The sequence below is a fragment of the Scyliorhinus canicula genome, chromosome 19, assembly GCF_902713615.1.
Source record: "Scyliorhinus canicula chromosome 19, sScyCan1.1, whole genome shotgun sequence".
Taxonomy (NCBI): Eukaryota; Metazoa; Chordata; class Chondrichthyes; order Carcharhiniformes; family Scyliorhinidae; genus Scyliorhinus; species Scyliorhinus canicula.
This window is the reverse complement of record NC_052164.1, coordinates 20,382,461-20,407,811: the sequence shown is the minus strand read 5'-3', so window position 1 is coordinate 20,407,811 and position 25,351 is coordinate 20,382,461. Positions and strand designations below refer to the sequence as shown.

At 42.5% G+C, this 25,351-nt stretch overlaps 1 protein-coding gene across 3 annotated transcripts in view; it reads left to right on the top strand.

Moving 5' to 3' along the window:
• The first annotated feature begins 648 nt into the window (after positions 1–648).
• Positions 649–25,351, top strand: part of etv4 (ETS variant transcription factor 4) — a 104,081-nt gene continuing 79,378 nt past the window's right edge. Inside the window, exons 1-5 of one of the 3 annotated variants that reach the window (XM_038779429.1) lie at positions 655–1,202; positions 18,128–18,240; positions 18,640–18,727; positions 18,874–18,921; positions 23,333–23,386. In XM_038779429.1, coding sequence (XP_038635357.1) covers positions 18,184–18,240; positions 18,640–18,727; positions 18,874–18,921; positions 23,333–23,386 — 247 coding nt within the window. In that variant the 5' untranslated portion in view covers positions 655–1,202; positions 18,128–18,183. Of the gene's footprint in view, positions 1,203–18,127; positions 18,241–18,639; positions 18,728–18,873; positions 18,922–23,332; positions 23,387–25,351 lie in introns of all 3 variants that reach the window. The other 2 variants (XM_038779430.1, XM_038779431.1) reach the window with 2 other exon arrangements.

Genomic DNA, 25,351 nt, shown 5'->3' with positions numbered 1-25,351 from the left:
GGATTAATGCTTGCTCTGGGGACACATCTAACCTCTGAACCCAATAAAATTATCCCCTGGAATTCCCTGGGCACTGCATTAAAACCAATGCCCTGAGCTTCAAACATAAATAACAAAACTAGTTTCCATCCCCGTATCCGAAATGTTACCTCCCTCTAAATTATCTATTAAACTGGCATCAAGGTTAGTGCTCAGCAATGGAACAATGTCTTTGGACGTGAATCATGTTTGTTAATATGCCATTGTTCCAACTGTGATATGTAGGCTATTGTGTTTCAGTAAATGCCGCCACTAAGTCACCCTGAAAACACACTTTACAAAAGCCCAAATGGCTTCTCGCAAATGTATTCTTCACAAATCTGTCTGTGTGGGATGTTTGAAAGGGTTAACAGTCTCAAATCCTGCCTGTGGAAAATGAGGAGAAACGTTCGCATGATGCAACCCTTCGACATGCCTGATGTATCTGCATCATAACCCCATATAATTTAAGGCCAGAGTTGATCCAAATTGACTCCAGCATTTCTCAGTAAACAGTACTCGAGTGTATATGCGCGTTGGGGCTCGGACTGAAGTAAATACTTGTTAGTGAACAAACTTATGAAAGAAACTCTAACTAAGAAACTTGATATATTAGAAGCTTTGTTTTGCAAAATATGCCGTGCTAAAGAAATTCCAGTTAGGCCTGCCTTAGAAAAAAAAATAGATTGTTTAATACATTCTGCCTGTGTAAATACTCACTTCCACCGCTTCCAGATTTTATGAATGACCCCCTTGAAAGTTTTTTTTTGTGAATGAGAGGCCATGGCAGAGGATCAGAACTATGAATGGAACAGAGAGCCTGGATTCTGACTGGCTGCGGAGCTGGAGGGAGGGGGCGCCCCACCTCCAGGTAATGTAACACCTCGATTCTCACCTCTGATAGGCTGGAACCTTTGTTAATGTCATGTCATTGACTGAGTCGGGTCATTCATTGAGAGGGAGAGAGCAAAAAAAAGCGCAAGAAATCTGAGCCGGTGAAAGAGGAAATGAACCAATCGCCGAATCCCTTGGGTAAACAACTGACTTGAGCAAGAAAAACAAGTCTTTTGAAACCATCACTGTAGTCGGGCTTGCAACAGACATATTAAAAGAAAACTTTGCATATGCAGCGCTCCAATTCCGGGGATTTATGTTGCATCTGCCAAAACAGTTCCATAAATCAGGTGAGATCAGAATTTTTTTTTAGGATGATGTTTGATTTCTTGTTGCAGCAGTTTGTTCGGCCCATCCACTCTCCTCCCCCCCCCCCCCCCCCCCCCTAACGCTCGGTGTTTATCACGCTATGATCTTGCTGTGTGTTTTATTCCTCTGATCCTAGCTGACTGTAAATGACAAGCGCTTAAGGCTGCACGCTTCCCACAAACACACCTAAGACTTGAGACCCACCGTCGTTTCACTTTTTCCAAAAAGAACATAACGAACGATGGTTTTAAAACAATGGTTCATATTTGCAAACGCATTGTTAGGAGTTGCCCCCCCCCCCCCCTCTTTCCGGATTGCCAAAGCATCTGAAGTTGCTGTAAATTTGATCAAAGCTCAATTATCTTCTAAAAAGTTGATTCAAGGATTAAAGCTGGACCAAATTTTTCAGCCAATCGTTGTTTGCAAAGCCACTCAATGTTGGGTCAAATAAAGTTTGATTTTTGAAAGTGAATGGGTTATATCTGGCACTCAGAAAAACAACAGACACCACAACAGACTCGTCCATACTTTCAGCGTAATTTGGTTAGTGTCTCTCATTTTTAGTCACTAGATGGAAAATACAGGTCGCAGACTGTATTTACATATAACTTTTTATATAGTCCAGCTGTGATCGGTTTAGAAAATTACGTGCTTAAAGATTTGTGTCCCCAGGCAGTCAAAAATAAAACTTGCTTTATTAGGAAAGAAACAGGCTTTTTAATCCTTTTTTGATTATGCCACTGAAATCTCTTTCTCCAACACTCTGGATGTCTCAATGTGCAGATACTGAGATGTCTGCAGGATTTATTTTTCAATTGGGACTTGGATGTAATGGTAGCCAGTAGGAAAGCAGAAGGAACAAGGTGACAAGGAAATATTAAGGTTCAAATGTTTCGCTCAAGGACAGTCAAAGGGGCTGGTTTAGCACAGGGCTAAATCGCTGGCTTTTGAAGCAGACCAAGGCAGGCCAGCAGCACGGTTCAATTCCCGTACCAGCCTCCCCGAACAGGCGCCGGAATGTGGCGGCTCGGGGCTTTTCACAGGAACTTCATTTGAAGCCTACATGTGACAATAAGCGATTTTCATTTCATTTTTCATTTTTTCTAGCTGCAAAGAAAACAAAATCAGGCCTCAGTTATAATTATTCCTTTCGGGAGAAGTTTTCTGTTTTAGAATGGGAAAGATGGGGTTGTAAATCCACAAGTGTTGTAAAAATGCACTGTCCTTATTTAAAACGGACTGATTCGAACAGAAGGGATCTGAAACAGTCTTTAGCACAATAAGCAGGTTTTTTTTAAGAGTGCCTGAAAGTGCAGCATAAGTTCTGTGAAAGTTAACTTAAATATTTGGTCCATTGTTAAACTTACAAAGCCAAACTGTAGACTGGACAGGGCAAGCTCTTAATCCATCTCCTTGCTTGCTCCAAAAAAACATTTAAAATTCAAACGGAATCCAATTTGTGGTCTCCACAAGAGAGTTAGACAAGATGCAAGCTGCACCTGATCTTGGGCCTGATCTTAGCCAAAAGGGTGAGAAGTTTTGTTCATGCAATTGCCGATGTCATTGTGAGTACTGATGGCTGGAGAAGTTCGGTCATTGTTTCTTCATTATCCACACTACCTTGAAAGACTTCAGTAAAAAGTGGCTGGGTGGCAGTTGCTACATGATAATTATTTTGGATTGACTAGGCTACCTCATTTAGCTGATAGGAGCAAACTACATGGGAAAAGTAAAAATGTGTTGCAATTTTTTTATTGCCAATTTTTGCTGCTGCAATTTTCTTCCCTCACTTGCTGGGAACCACTCAGCCTCTGGGGGCTTCATTTAAGTGGCAATGATTCCCTTGTTATTCTTCACGGTCGCTGTAAGCACATTATTTGAATGCTTGGGGCGACAACACCCCTGCCCCCCACCTAACCTCACCTGAACTGTACACCTACATTCTTCCAACAGGGTGTGATAGACAGTCATCCGGAGTACTAACCTTGGCCAATTTACCTCAGAGATCTGAATAGTGATTTTTTTTTTTTAAATGCATTTTGATTTTAAACATCTTCCTAAAAATCCCCATTCTGCTCTACAGAGGTATTGACCTGCCCAGTGATCCCAGTTGGTTACCTTGTTTATAAACAGGAATTGCACTTTCTGCAAAATGCTAATTGCTGACAAAAATCCTGCACTCGCATCTCAAGTGTTCTTCCCAGATGCCACTAGGGGATTGAATCCCTTTCAGCCTGCTGAAATCATAGACATTAGAGTCCTATTTTACACAACATTTGTGAAAGGAAAGGAAAGTGCATTAATGTTACTAAACCTCGGTGTAGTGTTGACCATATCGCTGTATGTAGGTGTAAGAAGGTTGACCATGTCGCCATAAATGGATCAGGATGTCAAAGGAGATATATGAATGCAAGTTGTTATATATTAGCAGGAATATTCTATTTAAAAAAAAATCTCCTTTCCTGAAACTGCTCATACGTTGAGGGATGGTTAGACAGGTGCCAGAAACCCTCTGTTAGCTTGCGCAAGTGACCATTCTTCGTATGTTAATCTACACAATGACTAGTTAAAGGCTAGTTGACTGTGTAAAGCATTACAGCTGTGGCTGTTCTCATTGACAGCTGATGTCTCCAAGATTGTACTTTCCAGAAAGGAAAATTAAATAAAGAGCAGGAGCTCTGTGACTTTTTTCCCTTACCAGTCCGCGGGCGCTGAGGGCAGTTTAACCTTTCCACTGGCTGAGATCAGCTACTCACTCTTGACAATAATTGCATGGGGGTCTTTTTAATCTATACAAATGTAGCTCAGGGACATAACCTTTGCTGAATTTACCCATGGAACTTAAAAGAGAAATCATAGGCCGCTAGTAATTTCAATCTGCCTGGATTTCATAAAACGTAAATCTAGTTGTAAATGTAAATCATTGAATCTCATCATAGGGCAGCACGGTAGCACAGTGATTAGCACAGTTGCTTCACAGCTTCAGGGTCTCAGGTTCGATTCCCAGCTTGGGTCACTGTCTGTGCGGAGTCTGCACGTTTTCCCCGTGTCTGCGTGGGTTTTCTCCGGTGTTCCGGTTTCCTCCCACAGTCCAAAGCTGTGTGAGTTGGGTGGATTGGCCATGCTAAATTGTCATTAGTGTCCAAAAAGGTTAAGTGGGGTTACTGGGTTACAGGGATAGGGTGGAGGCGTTGGCTTGAGTAGGGTACTTTTTCCAAGTACTGGTGCAGACTCGAGGGGCTGAATGGCCTCCTTGTGCACTGTAAATTCTAGGATTCTATGATCAACAATGTAATTACTCCTTAAATTCCTTTCAAATTCATTCTGTGGAAGATTAGTGATTTCAGATAGCACAATATTTCTCCTTTCCATCCTTTGGAGCTGCATTAGAAGTGCCTTTGGCATATTTCTCATTTGAAACAGTGCGCCTTTTCTTACCTATTCTCAGGCCGTGTTAATTAAAGTTTCAGGATCATCATTTTACTGTGATCTTCAGGGAGAGCCCTATCCACAGCTCCTCTAATTCCTTCACCAGTACCTTAAATCAAAGGAAGGTTCAGGGTGTTGGCTCTCACTCAGTCCACTTTGGAAGGGGTCATGTCCTTATTTGACCTTTCTTAGCTTATCGCCTAATTTTGTTTTCCAGACTTTCTGGTAAAGTCTGTAGGAAATTGTATCTGTGCTGTCTGTAGAAGCTTCTAGAATATCATGCAGATGTGAGATTGTATTGATTGCGTAAAAGGAGCAAAACAGCAAACACATGCTGAATACATAGAGGATAACACTGAAATCTGTGATGGCGAGGTTTTTTTTCATAGGTGTGAAAGATCCAAGTATGCATTCGTGAAAAATTCACATGAGTTTTACACAATGCAAAGCATTCTTACTGTTCATTGAGTTCCATTAAGTAGCTGCCAAATTCTTTTTATTGACAAAAATGTTTTTACTCATTTATTTTGTAGGCGGCTCATTTTTAAAATTCAGTTTCTTCAGCCGTATCCTTTTAGCCTTATTCAAATTTTAGAATAAATATGCAGAATCTCACTACTGTAAAAGTACATCGGCCAAAGGGTCAAAAACACTTGGCACATGTACAATAACGTAAATATCTTTTGGGAGGGCCAATTTGAAAAGCCTGGTTTTTAAAAAAAATCACCAGATATTGTTACTTGCAATTGTATTGTTATCCAAGTAAAGTTTTTTGATGAGAATAAAAATACATACTTTTGAAATTGTCAAGGAGGGCATGGAGGCGCAGTGATTAGCACTGCTGCCTACGGTGCTGAGGACCCAGGTTTGATCATGGCCCTGGGTCCCTGCCCGTGTGGAGTTTGAGCATTCTCCCCATGTCTGCGTGGGTTTTACCACCACAACCCAAAGATGTGCAGGTTAGATGGATTGGCCATGCTAAATTGCCCCATAATTGGAAAAAATTAATTGGGTACTCTAAAAAAAAAATTTTAACTTTTGAAATTCTCGCTATTTGTCTCCAATCATATTTGTATTCAACCATATGAGGGAAAATAATTTAGAGAAGGGGCAGCACGGTGGCGCAGTGGTTAGTGCTGCCACCTCACTGCACCGAGGTCCCAGGTTCGATCACAGCTCTGGGTCACTGTCTGTGTGGATTTTGCGCATTGTCCCCGTGTTTGCGTGGGTTTCACCCCCACAACCCAAAGGTGAGCAGGGCAGGCGAATTGGCCATGCTAAATTGCCCCTTAATTGGAAAATATGAATTGGGTACTCTAAATTTATTTTTAACAAAGGTATTTAGAGAAGAGTGTTATGATGCACACAACTGCCCTGGCGATCATCATTATTTACTAGCTTGCACTTCAACCTTTGTAGCCAATCTATGCACTATCTGTTGCCTGGAAATGTTTTCTGCATTCCCCTGCCTTGCACTGGTGGACTTTTATTCTGGAAGGCCTTAGATTTGTACTTTTCACAGAAAACTGGACAGATTGGTAGAACGTGATAGCAAAACGCAGCCTGTGTAAAATAAATGAAATCATCGTAAAACAACAGTTATAGCTGTTGGAAAATTTAGGATGGTTAAGTAAAATATCTAAACCTAATAAATGTCTGATAACTTCAGGAGATTTAACAATTTTAACGGACCAATGTAATACACTAGAGTTCTATTGCCTGCAGTAGATGGCTGGGGAGAGAAAACCATATTAATGTCAGCAAATCGGGATTGTACAAAAACATTCGTATCGCTGTGTTAACATCAACTTTATTTTAAGTTTTCTCCCATGGAGGGCATTATGTATCAAAGCATAATTACATAGTAAAATGGTTTGAACATTTTAAGTATCCATTTTAATTAGTCTTCAATCTCTTATCTTAAGTGTGCCACATTGACACATAATGTAACTTAAGGATCAGATTATAGTGGGAGGAGATTAGAGATACATTTCAGAATTTAGCTTCAGAATATGCTTTACAGTATTCAGGTATAGTATTTGCAAACTTGAGACACTTAAAGGATTCACCACTGAAAGCACAATAACATTGCTTCTCTAAAGAGAAGGTTAATGCTTCATTAGAGGCTCAAAAGGTGAATATAATTCAACTATAATAAAGGTACTGTTGTATTTTATGTTGGTGACTTTCATGTTTTATTTTATGTTTTTATGTTTTATTGCTTTTGGAAATTCAGGTATATCCTTAGAATGCAACAACGTGCAGACCCTTTAAGAGCTTCTGTAGTATTCATTTCATCTATCCCTACAAGAGTTTACCTATGCTACAATAACAATAACTTACATTTATATAACATCCTCAACGTAAACCTGTATTATCATGCACTAAAGCCCGATCTGGTCAGTCCACAATGCCTTCATTTAGTGTCAAAACAGCTATCTCCACACATTTTGTAAGGCAACAGAGAATGAAGCACTAATTAAAATATTTGACAGCAGTCCCTGCCAATTTTCAGATCAGTTCTTCAAATGCTGTAGTGCACACCCTCATAATGGTTGTGCTAATTTCACCAGGTGACCATATGAATTTACAAACATGTAAAAATACTTCACATATTTACAGCTTGATTTTTTTCAGCTTTGGTAAAATAAGTCATCAAATGTGTTTTGAAGGATATCCTCTGGCCAAAAGGGCGATTTTGCTCTTTAAATACCAATGAAATTTCATACAAATTCCACTAAAGCGTCTGTGGATCCTATAAAAAAGAATGCAGTTATCTATTTATGCATTGTCTTGTTGCTTTATTCCCAGCAGACAATCTTCCACTTAACTGACAGTAGGCAACAGTGATTAGTCCCCAACGGTTTCCGATGTTATTTTAAAAAGCTAATTTTAAAAATAATTGTAATTTTGCAGAAACTTTCTAGAACCTGATAGTAGACATTAAAAGAATTTTACACCCCCTCCAGCCTACTTTTTATCCATCAATCTTCTCCGCTTCAGTCCTGAAGACATTCTTCCTGCGGTACAATAACATCGTTGTTCTCCCATATCTCACCCAAGTGTGAGCCTAATCAATGTTAGCGAGCTATTCATTCATGCGAATCAAGTCATAGCCTGAACCTCTTGTCTCTCAATATCCACACATGAGCTCTTCTAGCAGGTGGAAGTGGATAGTGGCCAGGAGTTACAATTTTGGTGGATTATTTCCCGAATCCAGCGACAGTAAAGGCGGTTGTAACACACCGACTGCTGAGATCAATTAATCTTGCAGAGGTCAGAGATTGATCTGGGATCTTCCCTCCGCCCCGTGTTTGCGTGGGTTTCACCCCCACAACACAAAGATGTGCAGGATAGGTGGATTGGCCACGCTAAATTGCCCCTTAATTGGAAAAAATGAATTGGGTACTCTAAATTTATTTTTTAAAAAGAAATAAAAAGAACTGGTCTCTTCCCAGTCGGTGACACTCAGGTACACCCCCACAGTGCGCTAACCACCGGAGTCCTGGGGTTTAAGGGGTTGGTGATCTTTACCGCAGAATTCAGTAGAAAAGGAAGAACTGCATTCACTGCCATTTTGGATTTGAATGCAATGCAACATCCCCACAAATTGTTGGCTTTAATACAGGGAGTAAACAAAGACAAAATAAAGAAGATGTTTTGATTAGTAGCAAACCAGAGACCATGGGATGAGGTTTCACTTCCAGAGTTAAAATTGGACCCATCACATCTTGCAGCTTGCTTACGCTGAGTCCTGACCCATACATCACCCCTGGAGGGTATTCCGTATTGCAATTCGCTGGGCATCTCACGGGCTTTCTTTAGTTTTCCATAACATACAGAACAGTGGATACCTGGGAGAGTAATTACTGTTCGCAGTCTCACTGAGGGCTTCGGTTGACATCATCACCGAGTGAAGCTCACCTTGCCAAACCACAGTCATGTGAACTCATTACTGAGATTACTGCTTAGGAACTGCTCTAGGTGATATAATATTTTTGATAAATGCACGACAAAGAGGGTGGAGGGCTGGTCTTGGTGGGCATTGATGCCCAAATATTCTTTACAGTTGAGGTAAGCTGATGTATTCTCTGCAAAACTAATAACCGTAACAGAATCACCAGGTATACTCGGTTTTAATCTATTACTGGAAATAACACGACTGTATAAAATGCATTTTAAAGCCTCTGTTGTTAAGGGGCAGCATGGTGGCGCAGTGGTGAGCACTGCTGCCTCACGGCGCCGAGGACCCAGGTGTGATCCCAGCTCTGGGTCACTGTCCGTGAGGAGTTTGCACATTCTCCCTGTGTTTGGCCCCCAGAACCCAAAGATGTGCAGGGTAGGTGGATTGGCCACGCTAAATTGGCCCTTAGTCGGAAAAAAATTAATTGGGTACTCAAAATGTATTTTTTAAAAAGAGACTTATTCAATGGAACCATATGGAAGGATATGGAGACCTTAAGTAGATAAAGTAAAATTGAAATAAAGTTGCAGATCTGTTATGACGGGCGATCACATGTTCAGGATAGTAAAGGGAAACATTAATACAATTAAGAAATGTTCTTTACTTCGAAATTGCCTGAAAGAGTGAGTAAGGCCCTGACGCTGTACTATTTTTTAAAAAATTCTATTTATTAAGCTTTAACAGCAATGAATAACAGCACAGCAAATGGGGCAGCACAGTAGCATAGTGGTTAGCACAGTTGCTTCACAGCTCCAGGGTCCAAGGTTCGATTCCCGGCTTGCGTCACTGTCTGTGTGGAGTCAGCACGTTCTCCCATTGTCTGCGTGGGTTTCCTCCGGGTGCTCCGGTTTCCTCCCACAGTCCAAAGATGTGCGGGTTAAGTAGATTGGCCGTGCTAAACTGCCCTTAGTGTTACAAAAAAAGGTTAAGTGGGCGTTACTGGGTTGCAGGGATAGGGTGGACAAGTGGGCTTGAGTAGGGTGCTCTTTGTAAGGGCCGGTGCAGACTCGATGGGCTGAATGGCCTCCTTCTGCCCTGTAGAGTCTATGAAATAGCAATGATTTAATAAACTTACATTTGGAAGTGAAAGAGAAAGAAAAGGTAAAGGAAAAGAGAAGTAGGATGAAGAAGAAGAAAAAGGAAAGAGAATACAAAAAAGAAAAAAAATCGATGAAAAAACCCTCCTTAGCAAACTCCCCCTTCCAAAAAAATCAACAAGAGGATAAGGGGTTATGGAGAGAAGGCAGGAGAATGGGGATGAAAAACATATCAGTCACGATTGAATGGCAGAGCAGACCCGATGGGCCGAATGGCCTAATTCTGCTCCTATGCCTCATGGTCTTATGGTCTAATCACTGGACAGGGACGCTGGACTAATGTTAGGGAACTGTTGGATAATATAATGGGTGGTGTTCTGAAAATAATATCAAATGGTTAAAGGGCCTTCTTCATCCAAGGCAAATCTCATGATCTTGTGTGCGCCCTTTTTTAAATAAATCACTTGAGAACTTTTATTTAAATGCCAGCATAACAACATTAAAGAAACCATCAGCAAGGGAAGCTATTAAATAATGAAAACTGATTACAAAGTTATAGGATTCCCATTACTGTGTAAGCTCCATGGGAATTGAGAAGCATCCTGGGACATTTTGTTGTGTTAGAGTTGCTATCTCAAGTATCTACCATAATAATTGAGGCCCCTCCTTCCACTAATGGAAGCTGATAAATAATTAAGTGTCCTGAGATTTTGGTCATACGCAAAAACTGTACTATTTTGTGCACCACAATGAAGATAAGTACAATACAAATTACAGCAACTGAACTAAATTTTTCTTGGGTTGTAGTTGATTCCTACTAGGGCAGAAATTGTTAGTGGGTTGTGTGACAACATAATATCTCACAGAAGGTTTTATCATGCAGATTGTTGGGGAACAGATAACTGAGGCACATACAATCGAGGTTGTATTGTACTTAAACATTGTTCTCAGGTGTTAGTCCTGTTTGTGATGTTCACAATGCAAATTAACATATAACCCATTTTGTTACAGAAACCCATTCTCCTGAGTGAAACTCCCTGAGTTGCAGGTTGTGTACGCATAAAAAAAACACTGGTTGTCCCATTGCAGAACAAATATTATGCCATATTTTGCTGAAACGCTGGAGGATCTGGAGGTTTTTCTTTCAGCATCCTGTAATGGCCTTATCCTTCCCTAATCTCTTCCGGCCCCTCAACTCGCTTTGATGTCTTCACTCACTTAATTCCAATCTCTTGAGGATCCCCATTCGTAATCGGGGTAGCTTTGTCTTCAGCTACCAGGGCCCAAATCCCCCCCCCCCCCCCCCCCCCCCCCCCCAGCCCTCTTTGGCTCCCAACCTCACTTTCCTCCTTTAAAAACCCTTCTTTAATCCTATTTCTTGGACCAAGTGTTTGGTCATCTGACCGCTTGGTTGGGGAATCGCTCGAGGCCGTCGTAAATCCCGCCACCGCCATGGCCGGAATTCTACGCCACCCGGGAATCGGCGGGGGCGGGAATTGCGCCCCGCCGGTCGGTGGGCCCCCCGCGGCGATTCTCCGGCCCGCAATGGGCCGAAGTCCCGCCGCTGTCAGGCCTCTCCCGCCGACGTGGTTTAAACCACCTCTGTGCCGGCGGGAGCAGGCGGTGCGCAATATCTACCTATCAGCTTCCCGCTGATAGAGCTTACTCCAGTTTATGTAAACACATGAAATAGGAGTAGGCCACTCAGCCCCTCGAGCCTGCTCAGATTTGGTTCAATAAGATCATGGCTGATCTGATTGTAACCTCAACAGCACATTCATTTAAAAAAAAATTTAGAATGCCCAATTCATTTTTCCAATTAAGGGGCAATTCAGCGTGGCCGATCCACCTACCCTGCACATCTTTGGGTTGTGGGGGTGAAACCCACGCAAACACGGGGAGAATGTGCAAACCCCACATGGACAGTGACCCAGGGCCGGGATTGAACCTGGGACCTCGGCGCCGTGAGGTAGAAGTTCTAGCCACTGCGCCGCTCTGCTGCCCAACAGCACATTCCTGCCTACCCCCAACAACCTCTCACCCCCCTGTTGATCAAGAATCTATCTAGCTCTGCCTTAAAAATATTCAGAGTTAGGTTTCACTGCCTCTTGTGGATGAGCGTTCCAGAGACTCAAAACCTTCTGAGAGAAAAAGATTTCCCCTTATCCCCGTCTTAAATAAGTGACCCCCCTTGTGGGTTACAATTGCAGATGGCTGGGCGGCAGTGCAGGTTAACGCACCGAGGCCCCAGGTTCGATCTCGGCCCCGGGTCACTGTCTGTGTGGAGTTTGCACATTCTCCCCGTGTCTGCGGAGTGCTCACCACCACAACGCAAAGTGTGCAGGGCAGGTGGATTGGCCACGCTAAATTGCCCCTTAATTGGAAAATAAAATTTTAATTAAAAGTAGCAATTGCAGATGGCTGCCCAGGAAACATAGACAATGTGGAAAAATTACATCTCAAGCCCAATTGATATTATTTCTGATCCCCTGCTTACTTTGAATTTGATGATGCTGTGTCACAGGTGTCATGACTTCTATTCCCTGTATATAATTGAAATGACAGCATTACCGACTCAAGATGCGCACTGCCTCTGTTGGCTTCCCTGACGCACTTGCTCACTGTGCAATTATGCATTACGTTTACCATCTCTGACTCTGAGCCACTTGGGTATTTCAATATATGTTTGGTTCATTGAATTTCCCCATTAACATAACGAGCAGCCTTCACAGCTTGTTTAGCTTTTCACTGAGTAAAAATACCAGAGGTAATATTCAATTTGCCACCAGAGCATGAAACCAGCATTGCGGGGCCATGGACTTGTTATAGCAACCATGTGATTTTCTGCCAATATCTATAGCTGGGCAAGTTGAAAATGACTCCATTATATCTGAATGGTCAACAGCAAGCTTTGTACAGATTATTTGGCTCTTGGACCATCAAGCTGGAGTGTGAACTTGTCACCATCCAACATTCACACATAAAAGACTTGCAATATTGAATCTCATTCCCATACTGACAATGAGATCTTTCAGCTATAATCCTAGAATTTGATATTAATGTTCAGATGCTTAATCCATCCATATGATGTTCCTCTAATTTAATGGTGGGATATTTTAAATGGGTTAGTAAAGAATAATCTGACAAATGTATTAAACACTCATTAATTAATTAATATCAACCATGTGTCCTGGACCATAGATAGTGCTTATTCACTGATCCCGTTCCTTCTTTATTTTTTAGTTTGTGTTGCTCTAAAGTTCGCTGGTTGAGTGAAATATAGACGTGTACTTTACACTCCAGACATCACATGGCTTCTATTTATGGTCTGGGAACTGTTTTTCAATTCATTTTCTCTAATACTTTCACAATGTGAATTATTCAGTTGCAGCAACAGACTGGCATTTCCTACACTCTCTGTCTTAAATTCTTGCCCACGCCACACAGCTCTGTGTTACAGCATTGAGTCAACGAGCAAGTAGGAATGTTGCAAGTCAACAATCTGAAAATCTCTAATAGTTGCACAATTCTCTGGTAAACAATATTCTGCTGGCACGTAATGATACACACAAGTGGTGCCAACTGAGAGGCACTCAAACAGAAACTCTAAAATTCTCCATGTTCAGCTCTCCTCAATGGCCAAATTCACTTATGTTAAAATGTGCCATTGAAAGCACTCCGTTAATGTAAGACCACCAGGAAACAGTAATGCATTGAATCCCTCTTTAAGGGAATTTTCAAGAAGGTTGTATATCAGCCCAGGATGCTGTTGAGATATAGGCATGGTGGCACAGTGGTTAGCATTGCTGCCTCACAGCAGCAGGAGCCCGAGTTCGATTCCGACTTTGGGTGACTCTGTGTGGAGTTTGTACATTCTCCCGGTATCCCACAGTCCAAAGTTGTTCAGGTTAGGTGGATTGGCCTGGCTAAAATTGACCTTAGTGTCTAAAAGGTTAGGTGGCATTATGGGGATAGCGTGGGTCTAGGTGGGGTGCTCTGTCAGACAGTTAGTGCCGACTCGATGGGCCAAATGGCCTCCTTCTGCACTGTAGAGGCTATGATTATACACATGTAATATGAAAGTAAATTAAAACAATTTCACATTAATAATAACACATTTTACTGAATTATAATGTAATTATTTTCACTCTGCAGTATTGCCTTCTTTGCCCAAACCCGCAGCACTGCGTCCCCCATCTTAAACCTCACATCTAAAACATTAAATTCTAAGTTGCCAACTATCACTGCAACGTCATCTGTCCCTGTCTGCCATTCTCCTTCTGACTTCTGACTCGTACTGCTCTATTTTCAGAGTCAGGGGCTTCAACCAGTCTTGGCCCTGCAATCTGAAACTCTCCATAAGTCTTTCCACCCAAACACCACGGTTCCTCCACCTTCTTAAAACTCATCACTTTTGCCCTGCGTTAAATGGCTTTTCGTCGTAATTTTGCTATTATTATTCGGTGCCTGGTTTGGGTTTCGTGAAGTTCATTGCTGTTTTATATGTTCTATGTACATACCGGTTATAGGACGGCACAGGGCGCAGTGGTTAGCACTGCTGCCTCAATGTGCCGAGGACCCAGGTCCGATCCCGGCCCCGGGTCACTGTCCATGTGGAGTTTGCACGTTCTCCCCGTGTCTGCGTGGGTCTTACTCCCACAACCCAAAATGTGCAGGGTAGGTGGATTGGCCATAAAATTTTCCCTCAATTGGAAAATTGAAACTAGCGCAGTACTGAGGGAGTGTTACACTGTTGGAGGTTCAAATCCTTGGATGAGACATTGAAAGGAGGCATTATATTCCCTCTGGGGTAGATATAAAAGCTCCCATGTCACCATTTCAAAGAACAGCAGGGAGATCTCCCTGTTGTACTGGCCAATCATTATACCTCAATCAACATCACAAAAACAGATCATCAGGCCTGAATCTCATTACTGTTTGCAGTATCTTGCTATGTGCAAATTGGCGACCAGGTTTCCTACGTCACAACAGTGGCTGCACAACATAAGTGCTTCATTGGCTGTAAAGTGCTTTGGGACATTCTGAGGTTCTGAGAGGAGCTACATAAATGCAAGTTCTGTCTAATTTATATATATGTGTGGTGTTATCATAATGGATTTTTCTTGTACTTCCTCATTCTCTGTAAAGGCATCACTTTTTTAAAAAATTAGAGTACCCAATTATTTTTTTTCCCAATTAAGGGACAATTTAGCCGTGCCAATCCACTTACTTTGCACATCTTTGGGTTGTGGGGGTGAGTCCCACGCAGACATGGGGAGAATGTACAAACTCCACAAGGACAGTGACCCGGGGCCGGGATCGAACCCGTGAAGCAGCAGTGCTAACCACTGCGCCACCGTAAAGACATCATTAATGCCACTTGTGAATATAAGGGAAACACAACAGAACTTTGTCTAAATTACTCAGAAAAGGACGGCACGGTAGCACACTGGTCAGCACTGCTGCCTCACAGCGCCAGGGACCCGGGTTAGATTCCAGCCTTGGGTGACCGTCTGTGTGAAGTCTGCACGTTCGGCCCGTTTCTGCGTGGGTTTCCTCTGGGTGCCCCTATTTCTTCCCACAGCCCAAAGATATGCAGGCTAGGTGGATTTGCCATGCTAAAATGCCCCTTTCTGTCCGAAGGATGGGCGGGGTGATGGGGAGTGAGCCTAGGTGGGGTGACCTTTCAGAGAGTCGGTGCAGACCCAGTGGGCCAGTTGGCCTCCTTTTGCACTGTGGGTATTCCATGATTCTATAGCAGGGACACTCTTGTGATTTTGGTCAATCGTACAGCTGTGCGAACTTGGTCATTAAGAAAGCTGCTGCACACGCTATGAAAGAATGTTTGGTGGGTTCAATATGGAAACTATCTGTTATGGGCTGATGAAGTGGCAGCAAGTCACGTTTAACTTCAGGAAATGGATGTGACACCAATGATTGCATAATTGGGCCTGACAAAAATTATTGCTGCAAAAAAAGACGGTTTCAAAGGCGGCGGCCACTGGCAATATTTGTACACTGTGTCACATGAAGTATTGTGCAATTGACTCGTAGAAAGCGCCTGTTTCAGAAAAAACCCTCAGAAGAAAACTACTGATACTCAATCCATACATCTGGTATAAACTGGCCTATTGTTTAAAAAGCCCTCACATGAAATTTTATCCGCGGAGGCACAAATCAAGATGTACAGTGATTATCCCTGTCACCTGTTTGTTTCACTTCATCCTTATTGAAGTGAGCTTGAATCTATGTTTGTTGCCTTTGTTCCATTTCTACAAGTTAATCCCTCAGAATGTACTCTACCGACGATACCAGGCTTGTGAGAGTTTTGTGTTTCCACCCACTATTCACAGAAATGTAATTGAATTTAAACTTTTCCACGGTCTGGCTTTGGGAGAAATTGTTTTCAAATGCAGGATTCATTTTCTAAGTCACGCACTTCCTTACTTTGAGATAAATCACAGGCATTTTGCTAACTCCTCAAATTTAATTGTGGGTAAAATAGATTGGTCAACAGTGGCCAGACTGTAGGCTCTGAAATCAAAACAGATAAAAACTGCCAACGCTTTGCAAGTCGGTCAGTATCTGTAGAAAGCAGTATTTCAAGTATGGCATCTTCATGCAGTTGGCTATAAATTAGTTGCATGTGCCTGAACCAAAAACAATTAACTTGTATTTATATAGCACCTTTCACATCCTCCAGCATGTCCTGAAATGTTAAGTATGGTCATTGTGGTCTGTAGGAAAGTGTGACTGCCAATTTTCACACAGCAAGATCCCACAAAGAGCAATGAGATAAATGATCAGTCAATCTGTTTTTAATTGAAAGATAACTGTTGGGTATTAGGAGAACCTCCTAGTATCATGATGAAAGACAGTACCTTGAGAATACAGCACTCCCTCATGTCTAGTTATTCCCTGAAGCCCCAGCCTAGATAATGGGCTAACTATGTCCTGCACTGAGACTTGAACCACCGATCTTCTGACACAGCAGCAACAGCATTACCGCTGCAACGAATTGTTCCTGTGATTTTATTGTAAGGCAATCCATGGATATGGCAATAATATAAAAGCAAATTACTACGGATGCTGGAATCTGAAACAAAAACAGAAAATGCTGGACAATCTCAGCAGGTCTGATACCATCTCTGGAGAGAGAAGGGAGCTGGCGTTTCAAGTCTGGATGATTCTTTATCAAAGTTCATGGATGTGGCAATGCACTTATATCCCGAGCAGAGATTCCGTTAAAAATAAATTTAGAGTACCCAATTATTTTTTTCCAATTAAATGTTCCGTTAAATGTTCTATCAAATTGTTTCTTAAAAGATCCACTTGAAGGTTAGCATTGCTGCCTCACGGCGCCCAAGGTCCCAGGTTTGATCCCGGCTGTGGGTCACTGTCCGTGTGGAGTTTGCACATTCTCCCCAGGTTTGCATGGGTTTCGCCCCCACAACCCAAAGATGTACAGGGTAGGTGGATTGGCCATGCTAAATGGCCCCTTAATTAGAATTAATGAATTGGGTACTCTAAATTTATTTATTTTTTAAAAGGACCACTTGTATAATGGCCAACACCTGCAAATTCCAGGACTTCAGCACAAAACTCTAGGCTGACACACCAGTGCAGTACTGAGGGAACGCTGCACTGTTGGCAGTGCCATTTCCTTGATGGGAAGTTAAATCAACCTTAAACCTTTTCCATCCACCTCGGAAAGATCCCAAGGCACTATTTCGAAGAAGGGGGTGGGAGTTATCCCCAGTCTCCTTTCCAATATTTATCCCATTGTCAACCTTATTATTGTGCAGCTGCTTCTGGGAGTTTGTGTGGTGTGCAAATCAACTGCTCCCATTCCTATATTAGGACAGAGACTGTACAGGGGCTGGTTTAGCTCACAAGGCTAAATCGCTGGCTTTTAAAGCAGACCAAGCAGGCCAGCAGCACGGTTTGATTCCAGCCTCCCCGGACAGGCACCGGAATGTGGCGACTAGGGGCTTTTCACAGTAACTTCATTGAAGCCTACTCGTGACAATAAGCGATTTTCATTTCATTTTCATTTCACTTCAAAACTACTGTTTTTCTTTAGCTAGAAAGCGCGTTGATGCTCCAGACACGCGTTAGGCCTTTTCTTTAATTTGAATTGACAATGTTTTATATATGTATATCAGTCGCTCGACCTGAGTAATCTAAAATGAAACGCCGAATGCTGTCTCACCGTTCTTTTCGATCAGAACGCGGGTGAGAGAGGAGAAAAAAAAGTTGTCCGTCTTGAAATGGGTTGACATCCTCGCTTTAAGAGACTGTTGCTCTGGGAGACCAGCCGCTTATTGCCTGCAGGCTGTCTCTCTCTCTCTCAGATTTTTTTTTGTGAATGAACCTTATTATTTATGCATGCTTCGCTCATTCATTCATGATCTCTGCCCACCTCCCCCCCCCCCCCCCCCCCCCCTCCATCACCACCACCACCAAATCTCTGCAGGCTGATCGAAGCTTGTTGTTGTCAAACCCAGTCTAAATGCTCATAAACGGTTAACAATGGATCGCAGGATGGACGGTTACTTGGACCAACAAGTGCCTTACACATTCTCAAACGTGAGTACAGCCATTCTGAGAAAGTTAGTGCCACTGGGAGCCAATTTGAAAAGGAAAACCCTGAATCGTTTTAAAAGCAAAATATGTTCCTTTGTGTTCCCCTCCTCGCGTTGAGCCTGCTAGGGTGTCTCTGGGGAGATTATTTATTTATTTATTTTTGTGTGTGTGTGTGGGGGGGGGGGGGGGGGGGGTCATTGAGAAATTTTGAAAGTTTTAAAATCAACGGCACAAAGATTGGGCAACTGACACGAGTAGACAAGACAGTGGGAGGGGGTGCTGGGATGGGAGGGAGAGTTTCTGTTAACTGTTTGAGTCCATTCATGGCACCAATAAATTTGAGCTGGAGCTAAATCCGCACAAAAAAACAAGAGTTCTTCCCTGCTTATCTCTAACCTGCAGACGGTGCAGGAGACCGGGAGCTTTGAGCGGCCGGCGGCCACCAGGAAGAGGAGACACATCACCAAAGAACTAACTCAGGATTCAGAAGGTAACGAGCTGCTGGAGCAATCAGAAAGTTGCCCTTCTGCAAAGCAAAAAAAAAAAGTGGCCCCAACAATTCACTGAAAGTGCACTTTTAAAAAAACAAAAATCACAATCCCTTAATATATTTATTTGTAATTCTTCATTTTACAGATCTCTTCCAGGATTTAAGTCAACTGCAAGAGACTTGGCTTGCAGAAGGTGAGTTTTTAAAAAGAAATCTTGTGTGATTGAAGTTTTTTTCATCCTCCTTCTTCATGTGGAGATAAATTTGTGATTTTTTTTCAAAAAACGTTTGCTTGGACTATATTTTCTTTATCTTTCTACTTGCTGCCAATCTTGTAGTAACTCCCCCCAAAAAAGCCTCTCTTCACGTCTTTGCCAACAAACATTGTTGGGGTGAGAGACTCTGTACTTCGGCCCGCGGGCTTTGTGCTCGCCCCTGCCATGTACCCCCCCCCCCCCTCCCCCCCCCTGACAGGCAGCAATTGGAGAGTCAAAAACCTCCCCGGAGTTCATTAAACCTCTTTTCGATGGTTGAAATACTCGGAATGAAATAAACCTAAAAAGTAATTTGCATAAAAGCCTCCAAACTGACAGCTCACAAGGGTTTTCCTTTGAACACTTTCAGCATCTTTTGTGGTGTCAGTATTTTAAACCCGCCGGTTCCAAACTGTTGCCCCTGAATGGGAAACATACGCGGACTGTTGTGGAATATTCTGTGTAATGAACGGGCCGTTACACTTGTGCAAAGCACCTCAGTTAAATCCTGGGTCCCTCTCCCCACCTCATTGCAGCTTAGTGCATTTAAAAAGAAAAAATAATTTTCCCTGTCGGTTGAACGTGTGTGCACAGGAATTGCAAAGAATGCCTGCAGTGGTTGCAAGTTCCCGTTTGTGTCCAAACACGTTTTTTTTTATCAATAGTGTGTTTAGGGAGATGTGGGGATGAGACGGTTCAAGGATGCTGCTGTGAGTTGCAATTGTCACCTGGGCATGTGAAAGGTCTGGATGTAAAAGTTAAGGGTGTTTAAAGGAACAGAGTGCTCCCTTTATCGTTGCTTTGCCTGGATTGTAATCGGAAACCGTCAAAAAGACAAAATCAATCGCTGCACAAGTTCAGACGACACATGAAATCTCCCGCTTAAAGGGAGCTTAACTCCTAAACTAATAACTTTTTAGACCTCTAGGTGTCCCTCAATATTTATTTCTATATAACCGGCCCCTGGAGGAACTAACCTAAATATGCTGCATCAGAATCCTTCAAAAAAGGAATGAAACAGATTGCTGGAGGAAGCTCTTTCACTGAATGTGTGCAATGGATTCTGCTGGTGTGCTACACGTTGTCTGTTTGTTTAACACATTCTTTATGCACATTTTCCCACCCTGTGCCAAAGATTGAGAACTCTGGTGGCTTATTCATTCAGTAATGTGGTTGAGCCCTGTTGATTCTTGTTGCCAAAGGTTGGGCGGGGGTGTGGGGGGGCTACTTCTTGGCATGGCTTAAATAATCAAATCTTCTGAATCTGCCCAGTTGCAGTCTTACAATTGACACAAAATATATAAAGCTCGGGAGAGTGGGTGTAAATGGGTCGGGCTTTCAAAGAGTCAGCATGGAGCTCAGTGAGCCAAATGATCTCCTCCTCCTGATGACACTTGGCCTCAGTGCCCGGGTAGGGAGACAGTCCGCCTATCCAGGAACTCCTGTCGGAGAGCCAGCCGCTGGCCACCAGGTGAAGACGGTTCAGGTTTGGTTCCGGGGCCTTTCACGGTCAAATAGCTCGCGGATACTCATTGGTTTGGCTCCCAGATAAAGAATGGGTGAGGCGCTTAAAAAAGAATTGCCAGCACCTTTAGAAATGCCTTTCAGCACTGATGGGGACAAGATAGGTTTAAACTAGGTTTGGATCCCCAATCTTGCCTGGTAGTGTTTCTATGGTGCCTGACTTCTGCTTCGAGATGTACATCTCAGTATCTCAATTCATTATGTCGTTTGTAAGATCCTAGGAAACTCCTTTAATTTATAACAAAAATGGAAAATGTTAGAAATATATAGTGGGTTTTTGGTGTTTGAAACCATAGCTGGAGACGAGGGTCTCTACATACCTACTGTTCTGTCTTGCACCTCTCCTCCCCCCCCCCCCCCCCCCTCCCATCGCTAGTAGATACACTCGTTCTGTATTTCAGCATTGTCGATTTTTAGTTCAGATTTTCAGCCTGTCTTTAAAAAAAACTTCTTTAACTCCTAAGCTTCCCCTTCCCACCCATGCCTCATTTAGACATGTTATTTATGCCGATTGTTTTAATTTGTTGATTGAAGAGTATACAATTCTGTCGTATTAAATTGATTTATTCTATTGGTTTTTTACATCTAAAAATTTTAGTTTGTTCTGTGCTGTCTATTCATTTTTGATCTTCATAAAAAGTTTAAATGTATGATATCACATTGCGCAACAGGACAACGATACTTATTAAATAGAGGTTATTTTCACCGTCTTTATGGTAAAAGTGAGAATTAATGATTGTTCAGTGTGTATAATATAATTTCAGATCTTTATTTTTTATTGTATACCCTTGGTAAAGGCAATTTTGTTAGATTGTGTAGGGACAAGTTATGGGTGGATTCCATTAATTAAGGACCAAAACATAGACCTTTAGAAAGGGATTACGGCTTTAAGAAGGAAGTTAGCATAGATGATCCACAACAAGCCCCGGTGTAGAGTCTTCTTCAATGCATTTCATGTTTTAAAAAATCGCTGCCAACTCTTTGAATACCAGGTTTTCTCAGTTCCGCAGAACTTCACTTCATCGGAAATAACATTTGAGAAATGCTGAAAAACAACTACCTTGTAACTTTCAATGGGTGGCAAACCGAAATGGTGCATCCACATATATCTGGTGAACTATTCAATGCATGGAAACCCTGCCGTTGGGTGGGCATCTTTTTTTCAAATAAGAAGCAATTTAGCATTGCTAGTACACCTACCCTGCACATCTTTAGGTTGTGGTAGTGTGGGTATCTTAATATTTCATTCATGTTTTTACATTTAATGAAGGTTACGATATTTCAAAATTAAAAAGGGCAAATTTCGGTCTTGTTAATTAAAATGGGGGAAATGTAATGGGGATTCTCATCACTGGGAATATCTGTGAGTCTTCAGAAATAAAGATTGCCATTTCAGTGCTGAATGGGATTGACCTTGCTCAGGCTACCTATGGCCTGATGATCCAAAGATGTGGCCAAAGCACTGAGCTAAATATATCATCAGCTGGAAGCAGATTTCAAATAATAACTTTGCCGAAAGTATTTTTAAACAGTGACTGCTGTTGTGTTATAAAGTACCGTGACGGGGTGAGAGGAAATTGTCTCTAATTTAAACATTTATTCCAGGACTACAGGTAAGTATGCAGTGGTAGAGCGCAGAAATGTATTATTGCGTGTTTAAAGCTCCGTGGTCTAAAGATTATTTCTTCATTTATCTCATTTGGTTTCAAGGGAATATTATTCAAGTCAATAGTAACTTGCCGTGAAGTCAGAGACATATCCCATGTGAAATATTTAAAAAAAATAAATTTAGAGACCCAATTATTTTTTCCAATTAAGGGGCAATTTAGCGTGGCCAATCCACCTAACCTGCACATATTTGGGTTGTGGGGGTGAAACCCACGCAGGCACGGGGAGAATGTGCAAACTCCACACGGACAGTGACCCAGGGCCGGGATTCGAACCCGGGTCCTCAGCGCCGTAGGCAGCAATGCTAACCACTGTGCAACCGTGCTGCCCCTTCCATGTAAAATATTTATTGCCTTTTATTTCACAGTTGTTCCTTTTCCCAAACCCCTAATCGTGCGCACCAGTCTTGCATTGAGTGGCCACAATACAACTTCTAACAACTGATACCTGGTCAGAGAGCTTGTGCAATGCACATATCTCTGTTCGTTCCTGCCGGGGAACATCTCTACAAAAAACACTGGAGCCTGCATCCACATTTTCTTTAATTGTTGATCAGGAGCTGTAATATCGTAAACCTATTAATAGCCAGGCTTTGCTGTGTTCATGGCTGTCGCTAATTTGTGATGGGAGTCGCGTTCTTTAAGCAGCATAAGAATGGCACCCTGCACTTTGTCAGTGAGTAACTGCACCATTTATTATCTTAACAAGCCATACAGACTACGTAAATCCAATGTAGTTCCTTTTGTGAACTGTTAGCTGACCGCTGCCAGAGTGCGGTAATAAGCCTGGCTTGATGGACAAGAGTGAGTCAACAAAGGATTTCCTCTTCCAATCACCAGTGACCCTTGCTGGAAAGTGTATGGGGGGAAATATAAGCTGAGGAAGGATTCGGCTCAGTAATTATCCCCATTGCCAAAAAGCGTATTATTCACCCCCCTATCTCGAATGGTCTTTGGGGGAATATATATATGTACAATCAGATACAACAAGAGTCGTGCTGCTTTGGGGCCAGTTTCTAATTGAACTGAGGTCCTACAGAATAATCTTCCACAGAACAAAAGTGTTCTTTGGAGTGTGTGTGTGTGTGTGTGGGGGGGGGGGGGGGGGGGAGATCTTTTTTTTTAACAATTCTAAAATTTTCCTTCTCTTCATGTTCCAGCTCAGGTTCCAGACAGCGATGAGCAATTTGTACCAGATTATCACTGTGAAAGCCGTGAGTATTTCTCTTCTCACTCTTTGCCTTTGACTGTGTTTGGGTGATTTGGAAACCTCGCTTCAAGAAATTCGGATTTGGGCCCCGGAGAAAGCAAATATGCAAAAAACTGCTTCCTTTACATAACAATCATAGATCACTGATGCAACCAAGTGGGAGAGAATTCAACCATGTGTGTGAGAATTCAGAATAATTTGAGGATTTGGAATGAAAGGAAGAGGGGAATATAATGCATGCCACAAGAACTGAGGATGGTAGTGTAGTGGTAATGTTACTGGATTAGTAATCCAGAGGCCTGCACTAATGATCCAGAGATACCAGTTCAAATCCCACCATGGCAATTGGGGGAATTTAAATTCAATGCTTGATTATATCTGGAATATTAAGAATGAAACTAACGGGTGGCACAGTGGTCAGCACTGCTGCCTTACAGCACCAGGGACTCTGGTCTGATTCCGGCCTTGGGTGACTGTGTGGAGTTTGCACGTTCTCCCTGTGTCTGTATGGGTTTCATCCGGGTGCTCCAGTTTCCTCCCATAGTCCAAAGATGTGCAGTTTAGGCAGATTGGCCCTGATCGATGCGTGGGATTACAGGGATAGGGTGGGGGAGTGGGCCTAGGTAGAGTCCTGTTTTGGATGGTTGGTGCAGACCTGATGGGCCGAATAGGATTCTAGGGATTTTCATAAAATCCCATCTGGTTCACTCAATATTTTTAGGGGAGAAAATCAGCAGCCCTTTAACACCAGATTACACCAACGTGGTTGTCTCTTAACCTCTCCCCGAAATGCCTTAGTGAGCCACTCCATTGTAGACTGCCCATCATGACCCATTGGGGTGGGCAATAAATGTAGGTGTTGCCAGCAAAGTTTGAACTCCAAGAATGAACAAAAAAAAACATGCTCTCCTCTTCAGCCTATCCCTCCAGGGTGCTTTAAAAATTTTTTTTAGAGTACCCAATTCATTTTTTCCAATTAAGGGGCAATTTAGCATGGCCAATCCACTTACCTTGCACATCTTTGGGTTGTGGAGGCGAAACCCACGCAAACACGGGGAGAATGTACAAACTCCACACAGACAGTGACCCAGAGCCGGGATCGAACCTGGGACCTCGGTGCCATGAGGCATCAATTCTAACCACTGCGCTACCGTGCTGCCCAAAGACCCTCCAGCGTGCTTGCTCGAAATAATAAAACCTACATTTTATTGAGTCCAGAATGTTGCTGGGATGTTGGGTTTGTACACAAGTGGAATTTGCACTCTTATGTAAACCAACACCTCTCTAAATGAGTTTTTCTACAATGTTAGGATCTGCTTCTCACATCGAATAACTGAACCCTGCAGCCATTTTGCAACGTAAATGTATCACAAATGGCAAAACATGAACCAGTCTACATCTGCTCAATCAGTTGTTTCCTCCCATCAGGCGGTATTTTTGTCATGTGATGTGCCCCTCCCCCATCACTGACCCATGAAGTGAAAGCAGGCAGCCCTTCGCATTTTATGAATGGGTTGGTTGTAATCTGTAACAGTAAGAGCTGGCTGCAGCAGCTCGTTATGAGCAGGAAGTGCTTCCATATATGGTCATTAGTTTGTTTTACTGCTGATGAATGGCTGACAGGTCTACAAGTGCCTCTCGCCAGAGAAATGACTTGTTGCATAATGTGTGTTATCGGTTAAAGCTAAAAAGCACAGCCAGATGGATTACATTTACCCTCGCAACTCACTCGCTCTACAACAAGACGTTTTCTGTATTGACAAATTTTGTTTTCTTGGCAACATTTTGCACTGATGTTTGTCTTCTCCCCAGTGTCTCGGAACCCCAGCACTAATCGAGACTTGGCATCATTTTGTGCGTTAGCACAAGATAATTACACTCATTTGGAAAATAAAGCATTTTTGTTAACTTGTAGCTATTTAGAAAGTTTATTTTTTGCCAATTTAAACCAGAACATTAAATTGACGCT